Consider the following 17,489-nt stretch of genomic DNA (forward strand, 5'->3'; position numbering starts at 1 on the left):
TAACTTTGTAGACCAGGCTGGCCTCAAACCCACAAAGATTTGACTGCCTCTGACTTCAGGGTCTGAGATTAAAGGTGTGCACCACCACCTTTTTAAATTAAGGGCAAGGGAAAGTGAAATGACCAGATTTGTGTTTCAAAAGATTGTTTTGGGCTGTTAAAGAATTTAAAAAATGGGACATTTCATTATGTTCCTTTTCATATTGACAGTTGTAAAGTCTGCTAACAAAACTAAAACTAAAATCTGAAATTGAAGAGGCAGTTAGGCAGAAACTTGAATTTAATTTATATTTTTCAAAAAGCTTTGTAGAACAAAAAAGTAAAAGCCCATGACAGTTTTAGTCTTTAGTTAAAATATTTTCCTTCCCTGTAAAACACCTTTAAAAAATTACTTATGTTCCATTAGTTGGAGTAGGTAGTTGAAAAAAATGAAGGTAAGTGCTCATAGACCATATTCATTATAATAATTTCACAGAGGTGAATTCTCAGGAGCTGTAGTATGCGAACTATATTTATCTCTAGGAAAATGTGACTCCCTGCCAGCCCTCTATTTCATATTAAAGGTTTAATTTACCCATCTAGTAACAGCCTGAATACCAATACTAAGGTTATTTCTTTAAAGGCAAAACACCTTGTAGTTATTAAAGGAAAGGAACATCGCTTTATGTATTTATTTCCCTCCAAACAATTGCAGTGGCTTGCTGTTTATGGATCTAGCAAAGAAAGAAGGAAGAAATACACGAACTTCAAAGTGCCTCGTTAATTTTCTTTTATTAGCACTTTATCTAACAAAGACCTATTTTGAGGTCGCTATTATCTTGAATATGCCCCTTTTCACCTGTTTCAATAATATCTACCCTTCTGTGGTTTTGTATGTAATTTTTAAGGATTTTAACTTTTTCCTTGTTTCTGTAAATCAGTTCTGGAACTGCACTAGATTGGTTGTGGGTGTGTTTTTACCAAACTAGAAAGAATTTATTGGGAAAACATCTGGCTAATTCAGATTGGTAGGAGCTCTTCTATATAGGTAAGCTTTGACAAAAAGGCAACGCTGAGAAAATAGTCAGGTCTCCGTTGAAGGCCTTAGGCTCCCCGAAGACCACGGCTGTCTCATCTGTGGAGCAGTGCTCCTTGGCTTTTATTCATTCAGATCCACTTCTTGCTGTTATCTTTGTTTGAGACAGGGTCTTTTGATGTAGCCCTGGCTATTCTGGAACTTTGTGTAAGCCAGGCTGGCCTGGAACGTGGAAGAGGTCTGCTTGCCTCTGCCTTCTGAGTGCTGGGACGAGAGGTGTGCGCTACCATGCCTGGCTGGAGACTGACATTTTAAAAGTATCACTTTATATTTTAACTATATATCTTAGATTTTTTCAAAGCATCCTGATGTTAAATACTACATACTGTTTTTCTTGTAGAAACTGATTTCTCAGTCAGAATTCCCCCTCCGCCCCTCTTTCATACTAAGGGTTTTTCCTCTACCTCCATCCCCTATCCTCTCTTTTCCTTTTTTTTTTTTTTTTTTTTTTTCTTTTCTTTTTTTTTTTTTTTTTTTGGGAGCTGGGAACCGAACCCAGGGCCTTGCGCTTGTTAGGCAAGCGCTCTACCACTGAGCCAAATCCCCAACCCCTCCCTTTTTCTTTTGTAAATAGAATCTTACTATATTGCTTTGGCTAGCCTTATGTTCCCGTGCTCAATTGATCCCCCTGCTTCAGCCTTCTGAGCATTTAATAGAATACAGATGTGTACCACCATGCTTGGCCAAATGTCATTCATTGATGCTTAGTTCATGTATTTCCTAGGATTAATCAAGTGACCTAAACATTCCCAAGTTATGATTTTATACATATTTCACATTAGACTTTAATAAAATAATTTATTATTATTTGTGTCTGCTATGATAGAACAGAATGGTATCTTTTGGTTTCATTTATTTAATAATGTATGATTTAACCCTCCTTTATGGTACTGATGATACATAAGATACAAATGTGGATTGCAGTGCTAACAAGATGGAGAAAAGGGGCTAGTAAGATGGCTCAGTGGTTAAGACCACTGGCTGTCAACGTTAAGAGGTCCTGAGTTCAATTCCCAACAGCTACTTGGTATCTCATAACATAATGGAGTCCTGTGCCCTCTTCAGGTATGCAGGCATACATGTACATAAAATATACTAGTAAATTTTTTTTTTAAGATGGAGAAGACAAAGGGCAGAAGATGAGATTATTTCCAACTTACCTGGGCCCAAGGATAAAATATTTTCCCGTTCCTGTGTGGTATATTCTGATTTGAGGGCTCAGAATGATTGGACCCAAAACTCCCTTATGTCCTTCATCCTTCCCAACTCTGAATGACGCCTTCAAAAAAAGATTAACTTTCTTAGCTTAGTAATAGATTTTGGTTAGTTGTGAAATTAATTAGTTAATTTATGGACATAGTCTCACTATGCAGACCAGGCCTGCCTTTGCTTTGCCTCCTGTGAGCTACTATTAAAGATGTATTCCACTACACCTGACTTAGTTTTTTGTTTTTGTTTTTTTTTTTTTAAACAGATAGTATCTGAGTTTTGTAGAACAAGTTGGCTTTGAAATCCCAATCATCGTAGACCCTTCTGGGTCACCCTGAGTGTATAGGTGAATGCTCTCATACTTGTACAGTAATAGAATTCTCTCAGTGTATTACCACAGCACATGCTCCTTGTCCTGCAAGTCTCTGACAGTGAAGCAACTAGGCCCATTTTCTAGTTGCATAAGCCCACTGCTTATTATTTCTCACAGTTTTCTCCCCTTTGAATCTTTAACTTATTTATGTTTGTATATGACATGATAAGAATGTTTTATTTGAGTTTTAGAAAACAGAAAATGCATGGTTTCAGGATTTAGGTTGTAGAGCAAGCTTGGATGTTTGCTGTGAAATAATAGGAATCTAATTCTGCTTTTGGTGCTGAGACAAGGGGGTTGTAGCTAGGGAGTCGTAGCTAGTGTTTAGCCTAGCTGTTTTCTTTAGGTAGACTACCATGAAATCATACATTATATAATTTCTTTGTATTTGAGAATGACTTATATTTGAATGAGAATAGAGAAAGTTTATTATATTCAATTCCTTTCAACAAGATGATGCCCTATTTCTTTGCTACCATAGAAATGATGTCAAAATAGCTTTATTGAATACTTTGTAATGTTGTTTTACATAGATGTTTAGAGGTTTGTAGCAATATTTATTTTTATTAAAAACTTAGAGTTTTAACATTTTTATAGCTGAAATATTTAAACTGATGTTACACTTTGAAATGTCTAGTTACACATTTAGAAGTGATTTTTGTGTATAGCATGTTGTAAAAATTTGTAACTGGTTTTCAATTATTGGACAAAAATTCAGATTAAAACTGAAGAGAAAATTCAGTTCTACTGTAATAGAATTCCAAGGACTGTGGATTTAGTTCACAGAAGTCTCACTTCCTTGAATTTCTGGAAAACTAGAAACGTAGTGTACTTAATGGCCTGGTAGGGCTGGTTTCTTTGAAGCTCCTCTTTCTGGCTGCTTAGGCATGTCCTTGGAGTCATGTGTCGTGGTCGTGTCCCATGTGTCTTCCACCCTCCCCCATTTCCAGGATCTTGTAATGTAATCCTAGCCAGCTAGAACTCACTGTGTAACCCAGGTTGGCTTTAAACGTGGAGCAGTCCTTGCCTCAGGGGTCCCACATTCTAGGATTATATGGGACATCAGCCCTGGCTTTGAAGTCTTTTTATATAAGTACTTCAGTGAAGTTGATAAGAGCCTCATTTTATCTCTGTTAGCTCTTGAAAAAAGTTTATCTCCAAATTGGCCTGCAGTCTCTTATGGAAAGTTAGATCTTGAGTATATGAATTTTGGTAAGAATATAGTTAAGCTCTTATGTTCACAGAATATAGTAAAAAGCAGGTAGTCAGCATGCAAATTTAAAGTTATTTTCCTTTTATTTAATAAGATTTGTGTAGAAGTACATTTGTTCTGTGTTTCTGTTGTGTATCTCCCAGCCGGAGAATTTTCATCCTTGGGCCCTCCCATCATGTGCCCCTGTCTCGATGTGCACTCTCCAGTGTGGATATATATAGGACTCCTCTGTATGACCTTCGTATTGACCAAAAGAGTAAGTATATAGAAACATAGCTTTTAAATACATAAAGCTCATTTAATAGATAAGGATTACAATTTAATTTAAAATATTTTAAAAGACACAAATATAAATAATATCTCAACCAAATTTTTTGGTAACTAATCTGTATAAACAAGACACAAAAACGTGATATTTTCCGTATAACTACAAAAATATGTTAGAGGCACTTAGCTGTATACCATAGTGGTTACATTTATCTTTAGAGAAATAGTTTGCTTGTGCTATACCATGATGCAAGAGATTAGTCTACATGCCAACCTGATGGAAGACTTGGCAAGTTAACTCTTTGTATGTGTGTCACTTTTCACTTTAAATGATGGCAATAATACTTTCATTTCCTCTCATTGGTCTTTTTTTTTTTTTTTTAAATGGGAAAATTATTCTATTTTCCAAAGTTCTGAAAAGTAGTATAGAAATTTTAAATAAGTTTTGTTTTTAACATGTTATTTTTTGTGTATATGTTTGTATGCATGCATGTGTGTGTGCTTGCAGGTCTGTAGTCATATATGTGTGTGTAAAGGTGCATTGTGCTATGGAAGGAAGCCTGAGGCTGATATCAGGCGCCTTCCGTGACCATTCCACACCTCATGTATTATCGAGGTAATGTTCCAGACTGAACTCAGAACTCATTATTTTGGCTTACCTCACTTGTTATCTATATCTGTCTATAGTTCTATCTGGAGAGTCCTGTTCTGTTTCTTGTGTACTGGGGTTACAAATGGGCTTGCCAGAACTGTCCAGCTTTTACATGCATTCTCAAGTCTAAACTCCAGGCACTAAGCTTGTGTGGTAAGCATTTTATCTGCTAAGATGTCTTTCTAGCTCCCTTGTCTAGTTTTTTGATTTTCCTTCTAGGATTCCAGAGGTTTATTTCGCACGCACACACGCGCACGTGTGTGTGTGTGTGTGTGTGTGTGTGTGTGTGTGTGTGTGTGTGTGAGAGAGAGTAGTGTGTGTTCCTGTGAGTACGCGTGTGTATTGTATGTTCTTTTTCTGTGCTGTCTAAATTTTTTTTGAGACCATGTCTCTCACTGGCCTAGAACTCACCCTGAATGGTAGGCTGACTGGCCAAGGAGCCCCAGGCATTTTTACTTCCTCATGGGATTGTAAGTGTGCACAAACTATCAGGAATTTTCTTTGTGGATTCTGTGAATCCAATTCAGGTGCGTGCTTTTTTGGGGAAAGTCATCTTCCTTGTTCCCAGATGTCATATTTTTGTTTATTTCTTCCTTTCCTTTTCCCCTTCCCCTTCCCCTTCCCCCTTCCCCTTCCCTTTCCCCTCCAAACATCCCTGCTGCCCCCACAGGGTTTCCCAAGAGAGGGTTTCTAGCTCTGTAGACCAGGCTGGCCTTGAACTCACAGAAATCCACTTGCCTCTGCTTCTGAGTGCTGGGATTACAGGCCTGGGCCACCATGTCCGGCTGTTTAGCTGTTTTTTGTTTTTGTTTTTGTTTTTGAATACAATAAATGTAATATTAAAGAAAAAGTACAAAGCAGTATACAGAGTAGAATGATAAATATTGATATACTCATTGCCTATACTGTATTTTGAATTTCCCTTCTCTTGTTTCTTTCTGTATAATAACCACCTTCATGAACTTGGGAGTGTGTTCTTTAGCTCATTAAATTATATTTTAATTTTATAAGGGATGCTGTTGTTTCATTAAAGTTTGCAGTAATTTCTTACAGTGAGTGAAAGGTATCATATGTAAAAGAAATGGTCAGTTGTTTTAGGCCTTGCTTTTTACAATTTGAGGTTGTTTTATAGAATAGTAGCAATTTGATATTTGTTCTTATTAATGAAAATAGAATTACCTTTCTGATTGACATAATGTAAGAGATACACTCCTTTGTTTAAAGATTTGTTTATTTTATGAGGATGAGTGTTTGCTCACATGCACGTCCGTTCACTACATGCCTGCCTGGTACCTGAGGAGGTCAGAAGAGGGCTTTGGAGCCCTTGAAACTGCAACTGTAGATGGTTGTGAGCTGCTGTGTGGGTGCTGGGAATGACCCTTGGCTCTCTGCAAGAACAAGTGCTCTTGACTACTGCGTCATCTCTCAAGCTTGTGTGTGCCTTCTCACCTCCCCAGTTTTAAGAGCCTGTTTGGTACAAGTAAAGAAATGGATAATTTTTAAAAGGTATTTTGTGGACATGAGATCTTTACCATTTCTTTTCCTTTGTTTTTTTATTTCTTTTTCCCCTCTTGTTCCTCTTTCCCCTCCTCCTCTCCCCTCCTTTCTTTTTTGAGAAAAGCATTTGCTAAGTGAACTCAACCAGATCATGATGCTACTCTGTAGCCCAGGTTGGTCTTGAATTTGTGATCCTTCTCAGGATTTAGTGTCCTGAGTAGCTGGGCTCTTAGTGTGTGCCACCAGCCCTGGCTCTAAGTTACTTTTCTGTTGTTTTTACATACTGAAATTCCCGTATTACTCTACAATCTCATTCTTAAGTATAGCTCATCAGAGATCACTAGATTGCTACATCGCTTTAAGTTGGTGCAATACTGTGGTAGATTTATGATTTCTGCTGTAAGTTAAAGTTTGGATCTTGGGAAAGATAGTATTGGAAAGGAGATTTTTATGTTGTTGGTATGGTAGAAACATGAAGTAAAATAATAAAACTACGCAATTATAAAAACAAAGCAAAACCAAAAAACTATTACTAACTTTATATGAAAATAGATTGGTAATTTTTTCTGTTATATTAGGAATTCTAATGTGTTGTTTTGGGCTAGAACATTTTTTAAATTCAAAGAATGGCCTAGACCTAGAATTTATTTTAGAAATGTTAAAAGGAGCTGATGAAAAATGTACTGTTACTATTCAACTGGTAAGTTTTTATATGCATTATATCTTGTAATAAACTCAGTCGTTCTGTCTTGCACTTAAAGTTAAAAAATGGAGTATGTGGTGTTTTGTTTCTTGCCATAGCTTATAGTTTTATGTTGCTGGGTGGATGCTCATAAAATAAACATATGCATTAATATTTGTTTTAATGTATTTTGAAATCTCTTTAGTTTACGGAGAGCTATGGAAGACAGGAATGTTTGAACGAATGTCTCTGCAGACAGATGAAGATGAACACAGTATTGAAATGCATTTGCCTTACACAGCTAAAGCCATGGAAAGGTACACTGATTAATACAGAAGACCCCGAGAAGTCACAGATGCTCATTTCTTTGGGGTTACTTTAGCCTAGGATAAGATAATTTCTCAAAGCAAGGAGATTAACGTTTTACTTAAAATTTAATATAAGTTGGAGATTGCAATGTCTTTATGTTGATTTTTAACTAGTTGTCTATTAAGGTTGAGCATAGGAATTGACCTGATTTTTTTTTTTTTTTAAAGATGGAAATTAAGACAGCTGGTTTGTTTGGGGCTGATATATCTTGGTTTGTTTGGTATAAGAGCCAATAGATTTTGATGTTTTAGGATAATCATTATGTTCTTTGTGGTACTATGGTTTTAAAACTTTAAGTTTGGAAATGCCTTTGGAAGTCAATCTTTTCAGAGTTTTACAAAGGTTCACCTAACATATGCTGATGGTGATGATGGTGATGACAAGGATGGTGTAGCTGTGTAGTATCCGATAAAGGTCTTCCTGTGGTAAGGGTGCCCTGGAGGATAAGCACTAGAGAAAAGGGGAGGAGCTGCTTTGCCCTCTTCCATCTAGTCCAGTGCCCATTCTTTTGCCCAACACATAATAGTTGATTAGTCAGTAAAATGAAAAATAAACTATCTCTAGAATTTTCCCTTCAGTGCTACATTTGAATTAAAAGTCTTATTTGTAGGTCAGTTTCTCTTTTTTGTATGTCATTTTTAAAAATTATTTATTTTTATTTTGTGTACATTGGTGTTTTGCTTGCATGTGTATGTGAAGGTTGGATCCCCTGGCATGAGAGTTAGAGACAGTTTTGAACCGCCATGTGGGTTTTGGGAATTGAACCTGAGTCCTTTGGAAGAGTGGTCAACACTCTTAACTGCTGAGCCATCTCCCCAGCCTCCTATATGTCATTTCTTAATATATACTTAGTATTTTATACAGTTTCAGTAGTTCTAAATACATGAAGCTTATTCTTTTCTGTCATTTGTTATTTAAATTTATCAATAAAGTCTAAAATTACATTAACATTTTAATACAGAGAAGGGTTATTTATTTTTGACTGGAATACTTACAGTTAGCTAAAGAGCAAGGCTTTTTATATTGTTGTGATGAATTTTTTTCCTGTTACAATTTTTTGTATTAGTTTTTTGTTGTGGTATTTTGTTAAATTTTTTAGAACTTAACCTTCTTTTACTATTTTGTTGTATGTGTATGAGTGTTTGCTTGCATGTATACCTGTGAACCATTCGTGTGTGTCTGGTGCCTGCGAGGCCTGAAGAGGGCATAGAATCTCTTGGTTCTACTGAGTTAGACAATTGTGAGCCACCATGTGGGTGCTCTTAGCTGGACCTGGGTCATCTCAAAAAGAAATCATTGCTCTTAACCACTGAGCCATCTCTCTGGCTCTAGTGTTTTATTTTTCTGATATAGGGTCTTGTTGTATAGCCTATGCTACCTATGAACTTAGGGCAGCCTTCTTGCCTAAGTCTCCAGCCGCTAAGATGATAGGTACAGGCTTAACACCCAGCTTGACTGTTGTGTGGTTGATACTGTTTAAACTCAAATATGAATGATCCAATGATTTCTATGTAATTTGTTCTGGCTCATTAGTTTATTACCGTAGGTTTTTTTCTCTTGTATTCAAAGTTTTATTGCCTTTTTGTCCACGTCTATTCACTCTAACCATGAAGAATTATATAAACCTGAAGATGTTTGCAAAAATCTATGCAATGTTAACTTAAAATTTTAGGTTCTGTTTTGGTATTTTGTTGTTTGTTTGTTTGAGGCAAGGTCTACTTGATGTACCACGCTGGCCTAGAATGAGCTTTGTAGCAAGGCTGGACTTGGGCTCCTCCTGCCTTAGCCTCCTGAATGCTGGGATTATATGCCCAAACAGTTGTCTTTTATTATGTTCTAACTATTGAGAAAAAACTTTCGAAAATATATATATGTCTTTTTCATTTGTTGGTATAACTAGAATTCCCATTCATCAAATAGTTTTTTTTTTTTTGGTCATTTGCTGAACAATTATATATTTTATCATGGGAACTAATGGATTGTAGTACAGTATAGTCAGTACTCTAACAACCTTCTAAAGGAGGTTAAAAATAATATATTAGTTGTCATATTGAAAGTAAATTATGTAAACTGTAGGAAATTTAAGAAAATAGAAATTTCTGGGTTCGGTCCCCAGCTCTGGGGGAAAAAAAAAAAGAAAATAGAAATTTGAGACCCACAAACACAATTCTAATTCGTAACTCTCCCTCTTTTAGTGTTCAGTGAGCTCCTCCTACATCTTAAGATCCTAACATTACTTCTAGAAGAAACCAGTAAGCATTTGTTCATACTTACTGTGTTGTGCCAATTAGTTATCATTGAACAATGAATTATTACAGAGCTGAGTGGCTAAAAATCACAACTGTTGTACTATTTATAGCCTCACATTAAAAAAAGTGGAGTAGGAAACACCTTGTCTTAGTACAGCTGAAGAGACCCAGGTGGGTTAGAGAGGCCAAGATGCCCTCACTAAGATATTTCCAGGTCACAGTGCTTCCAGAAGAGACATAGTACCACTTCTACCAATTTCTGCTTTTCAGAACAAGATATCTGTCAGCCAAAGTATAAGGGGGGATGATACATCTCTCTCTTGATAGGAGGAGCAGCCTGTGTCTACAGACACAGGAGCAGTTACTAAGAGAGAGCCTGTTTGTGCATCATCTATCACAGTTCCACTTCAGCTGGGCAGTTCATGTCTCCAGCACATGGTGTATACTGGCCTTTCAGATGCCTAGAGTTCTGTTACATTCACTGTTTTATTGCTGTGATGAAACACCATGACCAAAGCAACTTAGTAGATCAATCCAGGACCAGGAAGCAGAGAGAACACAAAGCCTGCTCCTTGTGACACAATTCTTTTAACAAGGCCTTAACTCCTAATCCTTTGCAAACAATTCCTGGGGACTAAGTATTCAAGCTTCTAGGGACCATTCTCATTCTAACATCTGTAATGATTTCAGATACATTGTCCATATTCTGCATCAGGTTTAAATATGAATGCAGTCTTGGGTCTGAGTCTTCTTGATTGTGAGACCTGTGAACAAAGCCCCTCCCCACTTAGTTTTAAAGAACGGATGGATTAGTGATATTGTGCTGGTTTAGAGAGGAGAGGTACTTGCACAGGCCTGATGTCCTGATTTTGGGTTTTGTATCTTATGAAAATTGAGTCCTGAGAGTTGTCCTTTGACCTCAATATGTAGGTTATGGGGCACGAAACATGAAACAAATGCATAAAGAATAAACCCTTTGAATTACTTCAAAGTCTAATGATGTATGTATGAAAATGCCATATGACTTCTTGTGTGGTAAGCTGAAAAGTGAATAAAAGACTCTTGAGGATGTGACCACAGTAGAACTCCCATGGGAGAGTAAAGAGAGCCAGGAAGCTTTGCGGGAGGGGAGGGGCTGATCCACAACAGTCTCGTCCTGTTCTAGTAGTTTCTGGTAGGAGTTTCATACTTTAACTGACTCATTGATTTGTTTGCTTTTAATTGTTTAGCTGGGGCATTTGGATTGTTTTACTGTGTCAGTTTATCTTTTCTTAAGAAATAGGCTTTTGGGACTGGAGAGATGGCTCAATGGTTAAGAGCATTGACTGCTATTCCAGAGGTCCTGAGTTCAAATCCCAGCACCCACATGGTGGCTCACAACCATCTGTAATGAGATCTGATACCCTCTTCTGGTGTGTCTCATACCTACAGTGTACTCATAAATAAAATAAATAATTCTTTGGGGTTGGGGATTTAGCTCAGTGGTGAGCGCTTGCCTAGCAAGCACAAGGCCCTGGGTTTGGTCCCCAGCTCAAAAAAAAAAAAAGAAAAAGAAAAAAAAAAAAAAAAAGAAATAGGCTTTCATACTTTTAATCCAGAGGCAGGTAGGTAGATTTCTCTGAGTTTGAGGCCAGCCTGGTCTACAGAGAACTCCAGGACAGCTAGGGTTACACAGAGAAACCTTGTCTTGAAAAAAACAAACAAACAAACAAACAAACAAGGAATGAATGAGTGAATGAATGAATGAATAAATAGATAGATAGATAGATAGATAGATAGATAGATAGATAGGAGGCTTTCAGGCCTTGCACAAGCCTGTCATCCTAGCCTTTGTGAGGTTTGAGGCAAAAGGATAAGTGTTTGAGGTCCTGCTACCCACAGGGGTCTACTTTGTATCTGAGTTTCCATTTGGTTCAGTGTGTTAAAGGCCTAGAAACCTTATCCACTGTTTCTTTGAGTTCAGACTTGTAGCTATCCCGCTTAGGTTGTGCTCCCAGCTACCTGCCCAGGAGCTCTTTGGATTTGTGAATGAAACACACACACACACACACACACACACACACACACACACACACACACACACACACACACACACATGTTAATTTTAAAATGCCTTGGCTATCTCAAATGCTGGACAGTTCTAATCCTCCCTGCGGCTAGCACATGTTTCCCTCTTGTAATCCTGCTTTAATACCCTCTAATTCTATATTTTATCTTTGTTGCCCTGGCTCCTCCCTAGTCTTTGCTCCCAAGATGCTTCTGGACAGCCCTTTGGTGGGGTGGGTTGGCATTTCTTCTCACCTACATTTCAGATGGTTTTCCTTCTGCAGATCCTACAAATCATGGTCATTCTTTCCCTTCTCTCTTCCTATTCCTAGCCTGCACATATTCAAAGGTCCCATCTCAGTTTACTTGCCCAGATGTTGGCTGTTGGCTCTTTATTCATTGATCAAGAACCAACTGGGGACTAGGACCTTTAGTGTTGGACCATCATATTCCTGATTTTGGGGGCCAAATTAATTCAAAGTATTAGAACCAGTCCTCAACACAGAGTGATAAAATTCTTTTAAGTACTTTATAGTTTTCTGTCTATCAAATAAGAGCTGTATTATATAATAATGCCATCTGAGATTCTTTTTGAGAGTGGCTTTTCTCTGCTTTGGACCTCTAGTTATGGCTGACAGGGTAGGTTTAAGAAGCTCTTCAGCCTGGGCACTTGTGTAGGCATGTGTTCCTAGGCATGCACTTCATTTGGTGGCCATGAGCCCCTACTTTATTTACTGTCAGTTCTTTGGATTTAGTCTTTGTCCCAGTGCTGGCTCTTTGCTCTCCCCTCCCCATTTTCTTTTATCTCTCCCCTTTGATCCCTTCCTCCCACCGTCCTTTCTCCCCCCGCATCCCATTTCCCGTTTTTCTTTGTTTCTGTATATATGTGATGTGTGTGCTTTTGAGTGTATATATGCACATAAAGAGGCCAGAATAGGATATTGTGTGTCTTCCTCTTTGCATGTTGTTATTGGCGTAAGACAGACTCTCTCCCTGAATCTGTAACTCACTATTGTGTCTGGGATGTGGGGGTGCTGGGGGGAGAAGGCAGTCAGTTAGATCTTGGAATCTTATATTTCTGATCCAGCAATTCCTTATTATAAATTCCTTATATTTTAACAGTTCACCAAACTTATGATTTTTCCCTTACACCTTCTGGTATTATTTAAAAAAATAAAAGAATAAATAAAAGAATAACAATACTTAGGATATTTTGGTGGGAAATCTGCCCATCCACAGGTTTACTCATTTAGTTTTAGACTCTTCTAAGTTGCTGTCTGTGACGGTCTCAGAGTCTTACGCCAGCGTGGGGCCACTGTGTAGCTTCTTACAGCAGCTCTTACACTGCTCCTTCCTTTTTAGTCTTACTTCCTTCAGCTTCCTTTTACTCTGTGCCAGAGGTCTGTGTGAGGTGTTTAGGTATCTTACACTGTATCCAGATAAGAGTGTTTCCTTCTGCCATGTGCGTCTGCTTTGGCCCAGTAAATCATGCTAATATGCTTAAAGTTTGAGTTTTCTTACAATTAGGAGTTTGGTTGAGAGCCGAGCCGATGACCTGTCTGTTTCATTTCCAGCTGAAGCAGCTTAGTGTGGACACAGACACAGTTTGACTTGCATTATGTTCAAAGCAATTCACAAGTTTAAACTCAGGGGTGTAGAAAAGTGCCTTCACCTGTAAAAAGCAGAAGGATTTGAACCTTTGGAGTTGGGAATAATTTTGAGTGGTCATATTTCAGATGATAAAGTTGAGTAGCTCTTCGGATGCTAGGTAAATAATTGTGTCTTTCTTCCATGGTAGTTCTTTAGTCTGTTCTCTGTCTGGAGCAACTAAAACTTATATCATATCTCCTCTGCCCAGGGTAAAACCTGGCCAAGTAACCTAAGTTACTCGTTACTGAGAATGGGTAGATACTAATTGATTTAATACTTTTAAATTAAAGTGGAATCAAATGCTCTTTTTAAAGTGATTTTTTTTTAAAGGTTTATTTATTGTATATGAGTACCCTGTAGCTATCTTCAGACACACCAGAAGAGGGCATCGGATCCCATTACAGATGGTTGTGAGCCACCATGTGGTTGCTGGGAATTGAACTCAGGACCTCAGGAAGAGCAGACAGTGCTCCTAACCGCTGAGCCATCTCTCCAGCCCCTAAAATGATTTTTATATCATGAAGTATATGCATTTTTTTTCTTATCTCCATATGTTTACCAAAGAGTTACTGGTATCTAATTGTGGATATCTAACACATGCCTGTGACCATAAATAGCAGTTGCAAGGCTGAGGAGGGAGGACCGTGAATTCTGAGCCTGATACTTGCCAGGTTTTTTTTGTTTTGTTTTGTTTTGTTTTGTTTTTTGTTTTTTTGTTTTTGTTTCTGTTTTGTTTTGTTTTGTTTTGAGACAGGGTTATACTTTTGTAGCAAAGAATGACTTGGAACGCAGCATGACCCTCTTCCTTAGACTCTTTCTGGGAGTGTAGATATGAACCACCACACCAGACTTACTTTTTAAAACAGTTTAACATTTAACTTCACTCCCTCCCCCAGTTATTATTACAAATAGTTGTTATATGATTTTTTTTAAAAAAGTGACTAATGTATTCATTATAATTTTATTTTTATTTCAGTTTTTGTTATTTATAATTCTGTTACTTTAAAAAGATGATAATTCATTAAGTGTTTGTGTTGTACAGATGTTTGCATGTGGTATGGAAGCTGGAGGTTGATGTCTTTCTTGATTGCTTTGCATTTTAATTTTTGAGACAAGATCTCTCACTGAACTCAAAATTCAGTTCTTGCCTAGACTGGCTGGCAGTGAGCTCCTGGAGTCTTCCTGTGTATGTCTCCCCAGAACAAAGGGTTGAAGATGTCTAGCGTTTTACCTAGGTGCTTGGTGTAAGTCTCAGGTCTTTGTGCTTCTATCAGGTACTTTACTGACCAAGCCATCTCCTTATCTCTCACTGGAGCCCTTAAAACACTGGCTGTCTGTGCTGCAGCATAATGGAGAATGCTTGCCAGGTACATACAACTTCCTGGGGTCCACCCCTCTACTGACTGAAAAAAAAATACCATTAAAAAGGAAAAAATAAAGTGATTCAGCTCTGATACTTAAAAATGATAATACATGATTTGAAATTACCAATAGAACCATGAAGGATAAAAGGAATAGTGAAAGTCTCTCAGGTCTCATTTAACCTGTGTATACCAGGGGGATTTTGAAGGGTACACTGATTTGTGCATAGAGTTCTTTAGTTTTCAGAGCTAGCCTTTCTCTGTGTAGCAGACTGTCCTGGACCTCACTCTGTAAACCAGGCTGGCCTTGAACTCCATTTACCTGCCTCTGCCTCTGGAGTCCTAGGATTAAGACTAGTGCCTCTGCTGCCTGGTTAGACATTTTTAATATGATTATAAACCTATACATTTTATTTTGTTTCATTTATGTAAGTGGTTTTGAAGAAAATCAAATTAAGTTAGGATATATAAGAATTGTAGTTTGAAAAATGAACTTCAGATTATTATTAAATCATAATTTGTTTTGTTTTTTCAGTTTACTCTGCTCATTTTTCCCATGTTTATTTCTTTTTTCTTTAGGTTTTTACAGCTTAAAGTGTAAAGTTTTTAATTTAAAAAATGCGCAAAAGTAAGAAAACTAACATTGTAAGTGTTTAATTGAAAATGCAGTATTTTGGGACTGGCAGATTGGCTCACAGTTACTTCCTAGCACTTGTTGCTCTTATGAGGGATCTGGGTGGATTCAGCTCTCAGGATGCACATGGCCTTAAGCGGCTGTCTGTGACTCCAGTGTTTGGAGATCTAACACTCTTCTGGCTTTGTCTGGCACTGCATGCTCATGGTGCACAAGCATTTATGCAGGCAAAACACCCATCATGCACATAAACTAAGACTAAATCTTTAAAACGGAAACAAAACTATTCATAGCTGGGCATAGGCTGTTGTGTGTATGGAATCCTAGCATTTAGGGAGACTGTTCTGTTCTTTATAAAAGCATTCTTTTAAAGTGTGTGCTAGTTTGGTTATTGCCATTGTTGTGGACATAGAGCGTGGTTCTAACTCTTTAATCTTCTGCTTTCACTGGCTCTTTCCAATCTTAAAAGTTATGATTTGACAACTTTTTGGGGATACTTCTAAAAAAAGATCTTTATTTTTGCACGGTCTATTTATATAATGAAGGTTTACTATGCTTATGCCTGTGGGTTATCTTTGTGAGCTCCCCCAGTGAGGATACTACATCCAGATGTCTTACTATGAAGATAACTGTTACTCAAAACTAAGTAGCTCTCACTTTTAATCTCTTGTACTAGACATTTGCTACAATCAGTATTGACATACCATATCAACTTAAGACCACAGTCGAGGTTAATTGTGCCTTCTGTGTTTTTGTCAGTGCCTTTGTGTATATGTCATTATAACAATACATTGAAAATTTTCACTGCCTTAACTCTGGACCTGCCTAGCCGTTCCTTTCTGTAAATGTATTTTTTGGAGTGGGGGGATCTTAGCCTCTTTTGCACCCAAGTAACAACAGGGTGTTTTTACACCCACTCTAGCCAGTTTTATTTCCAAAATAAAGACACAGAGACGTGGTATTTTTATTAACAAGGTGTTGGCACTAAGGAGGGCAGGTTCTGAGTGATTCTAACTCAATGAGGCCGATACTATCCAGCCAAATGGTCCTTCACCTTCTTCTGAATCTTGCTCTGGTCCATGTGTGTCCTTATGCTTGCTTTCTTATCTCGATTTCATAGTGAATCCTCCTCATCCTTCTCCATGGTCTCTCCATACCTTCTCCCTCTCCTGGTCTCTTAGGTACCTCTTGTCTGCTATCAGAAGTCCTGCCCTATTTTTTCTGCCCTGCTGATTTGCTGGTCAGCTCTTTATTAGCCAATGAGAGATGATAGAAAACAATTTTTACATAACGTTGAGACCAGAGACGTTTAACCTGCATCCAGTTGTCTGGACATAGAAATCAGTATCTGAATACACAGTGCACAAAACCACTTCCCAACATCTTTTTCCTTCCCTTACTCCTAGAACCACTTGTCTTTCTCTGTTTTCGTTTTTGGGGGTGGCGGGGGTGTGGTGGTGGTGGTGGTGGTGGTGGTGGTGGTGGTGGTGGTGATGGTGGTGGTGGTGGTGGTGGTGGTGGTGGTGGTGAGGATGAGGGTGGTGGTGGTGGTGGTGGCAATGAGTTTATTTTTCCCTGTTAGTACTAGGGCTTTAAGGACAGTTTGCCTTATTTTGAATTTTAGAATAATACTCAGCTTTTCTAGATTAGGTTTTTTTATGTAGGAATATGTAACTTTTAAATTCTTTGCTAGTAAGACCATGTATTAAGTCTAACGTTATTAACATTTTTGTACAAGACTGTGTGTCAAATATATTGTTTGGTAAATAAGATTTTATTTGAAACTAGCCACACCCTGTCAATAATATATTGTCTTTGCCTACCGTCTTTCTGTAATTAATGCTGAATATTTTTGTTCTGGATATTGTATTGTCCAGAAAACCTAAATGATTTGTGGTTTCTTTAAAAAGATGTTCACTGACCCCATGGTTTAGATGAGTCACAGTTTTGGCTCTTAAAATTCTTACATTCAGTTTTAATAATTTTTTTGTGATTGGTGCAAGGCAAAAGTTGTAAATCTTTCAGGTGGGCCCCTTTAGTTGTATGATTAAATGAAGTTTTTTTAAAAAATTCTGTTTCATCCGATTTCTTTGGTTAATGTTTTCCATGAGATTTAGAACATTTGTAGCAACTATTCTTTTTTCTTCCCTCTGTTTGGGACCTAAGATTGTTTGAATGCTTCATATTGTCTTAAGTTCTCCAATACTCTTTCC

The 17,489-nt window shown here is 37.7% G+C and overlaps 1 protein-coding gene across 3 annotated transcripts in view; it reads left to right on the forward strand.

The window, feature by feature from the left end:
* Nucleotides 1-17,489, forward strand: part of Memo1 (mediator of cell motility 1) — a 92,621-nt gene that overhangs the window by 50,839 nt on the left and 24,293 nt on the right. For all 3 annotated transcript variants that reach the window (XM_032908931.1, XM_032908932.1, XM_032908933.1), the window contains 2 exons: nucleotides 4,013-4,125; nucleotides 7,173-7,284. In XM_032908931.1, coding sequence (XP_032764822.1) covers nucleotides 4,013-4,125; nucleotides 7,173-7,284 — 225 coding nt within the window. The remainder of the gene's footprint in view (nucleotides 1-4,012; nucleotides 4,126-7,172; nucleotides 7,285-17,489) is intronic.

This window comes from Rattus rattus, chromosome 7, assembly GCF_011064425.1.
Source record: "Rattus rattus isolate New Zealand chromosome 7, Rrattus_CSIRO_v1, whole genome shotgun sequence".
Lineage (NCBI taxonomy): Eukaryota > Metazoa > Chordata > Mammalia > Rodentia > Muridae > Rattus > Rattus rattus.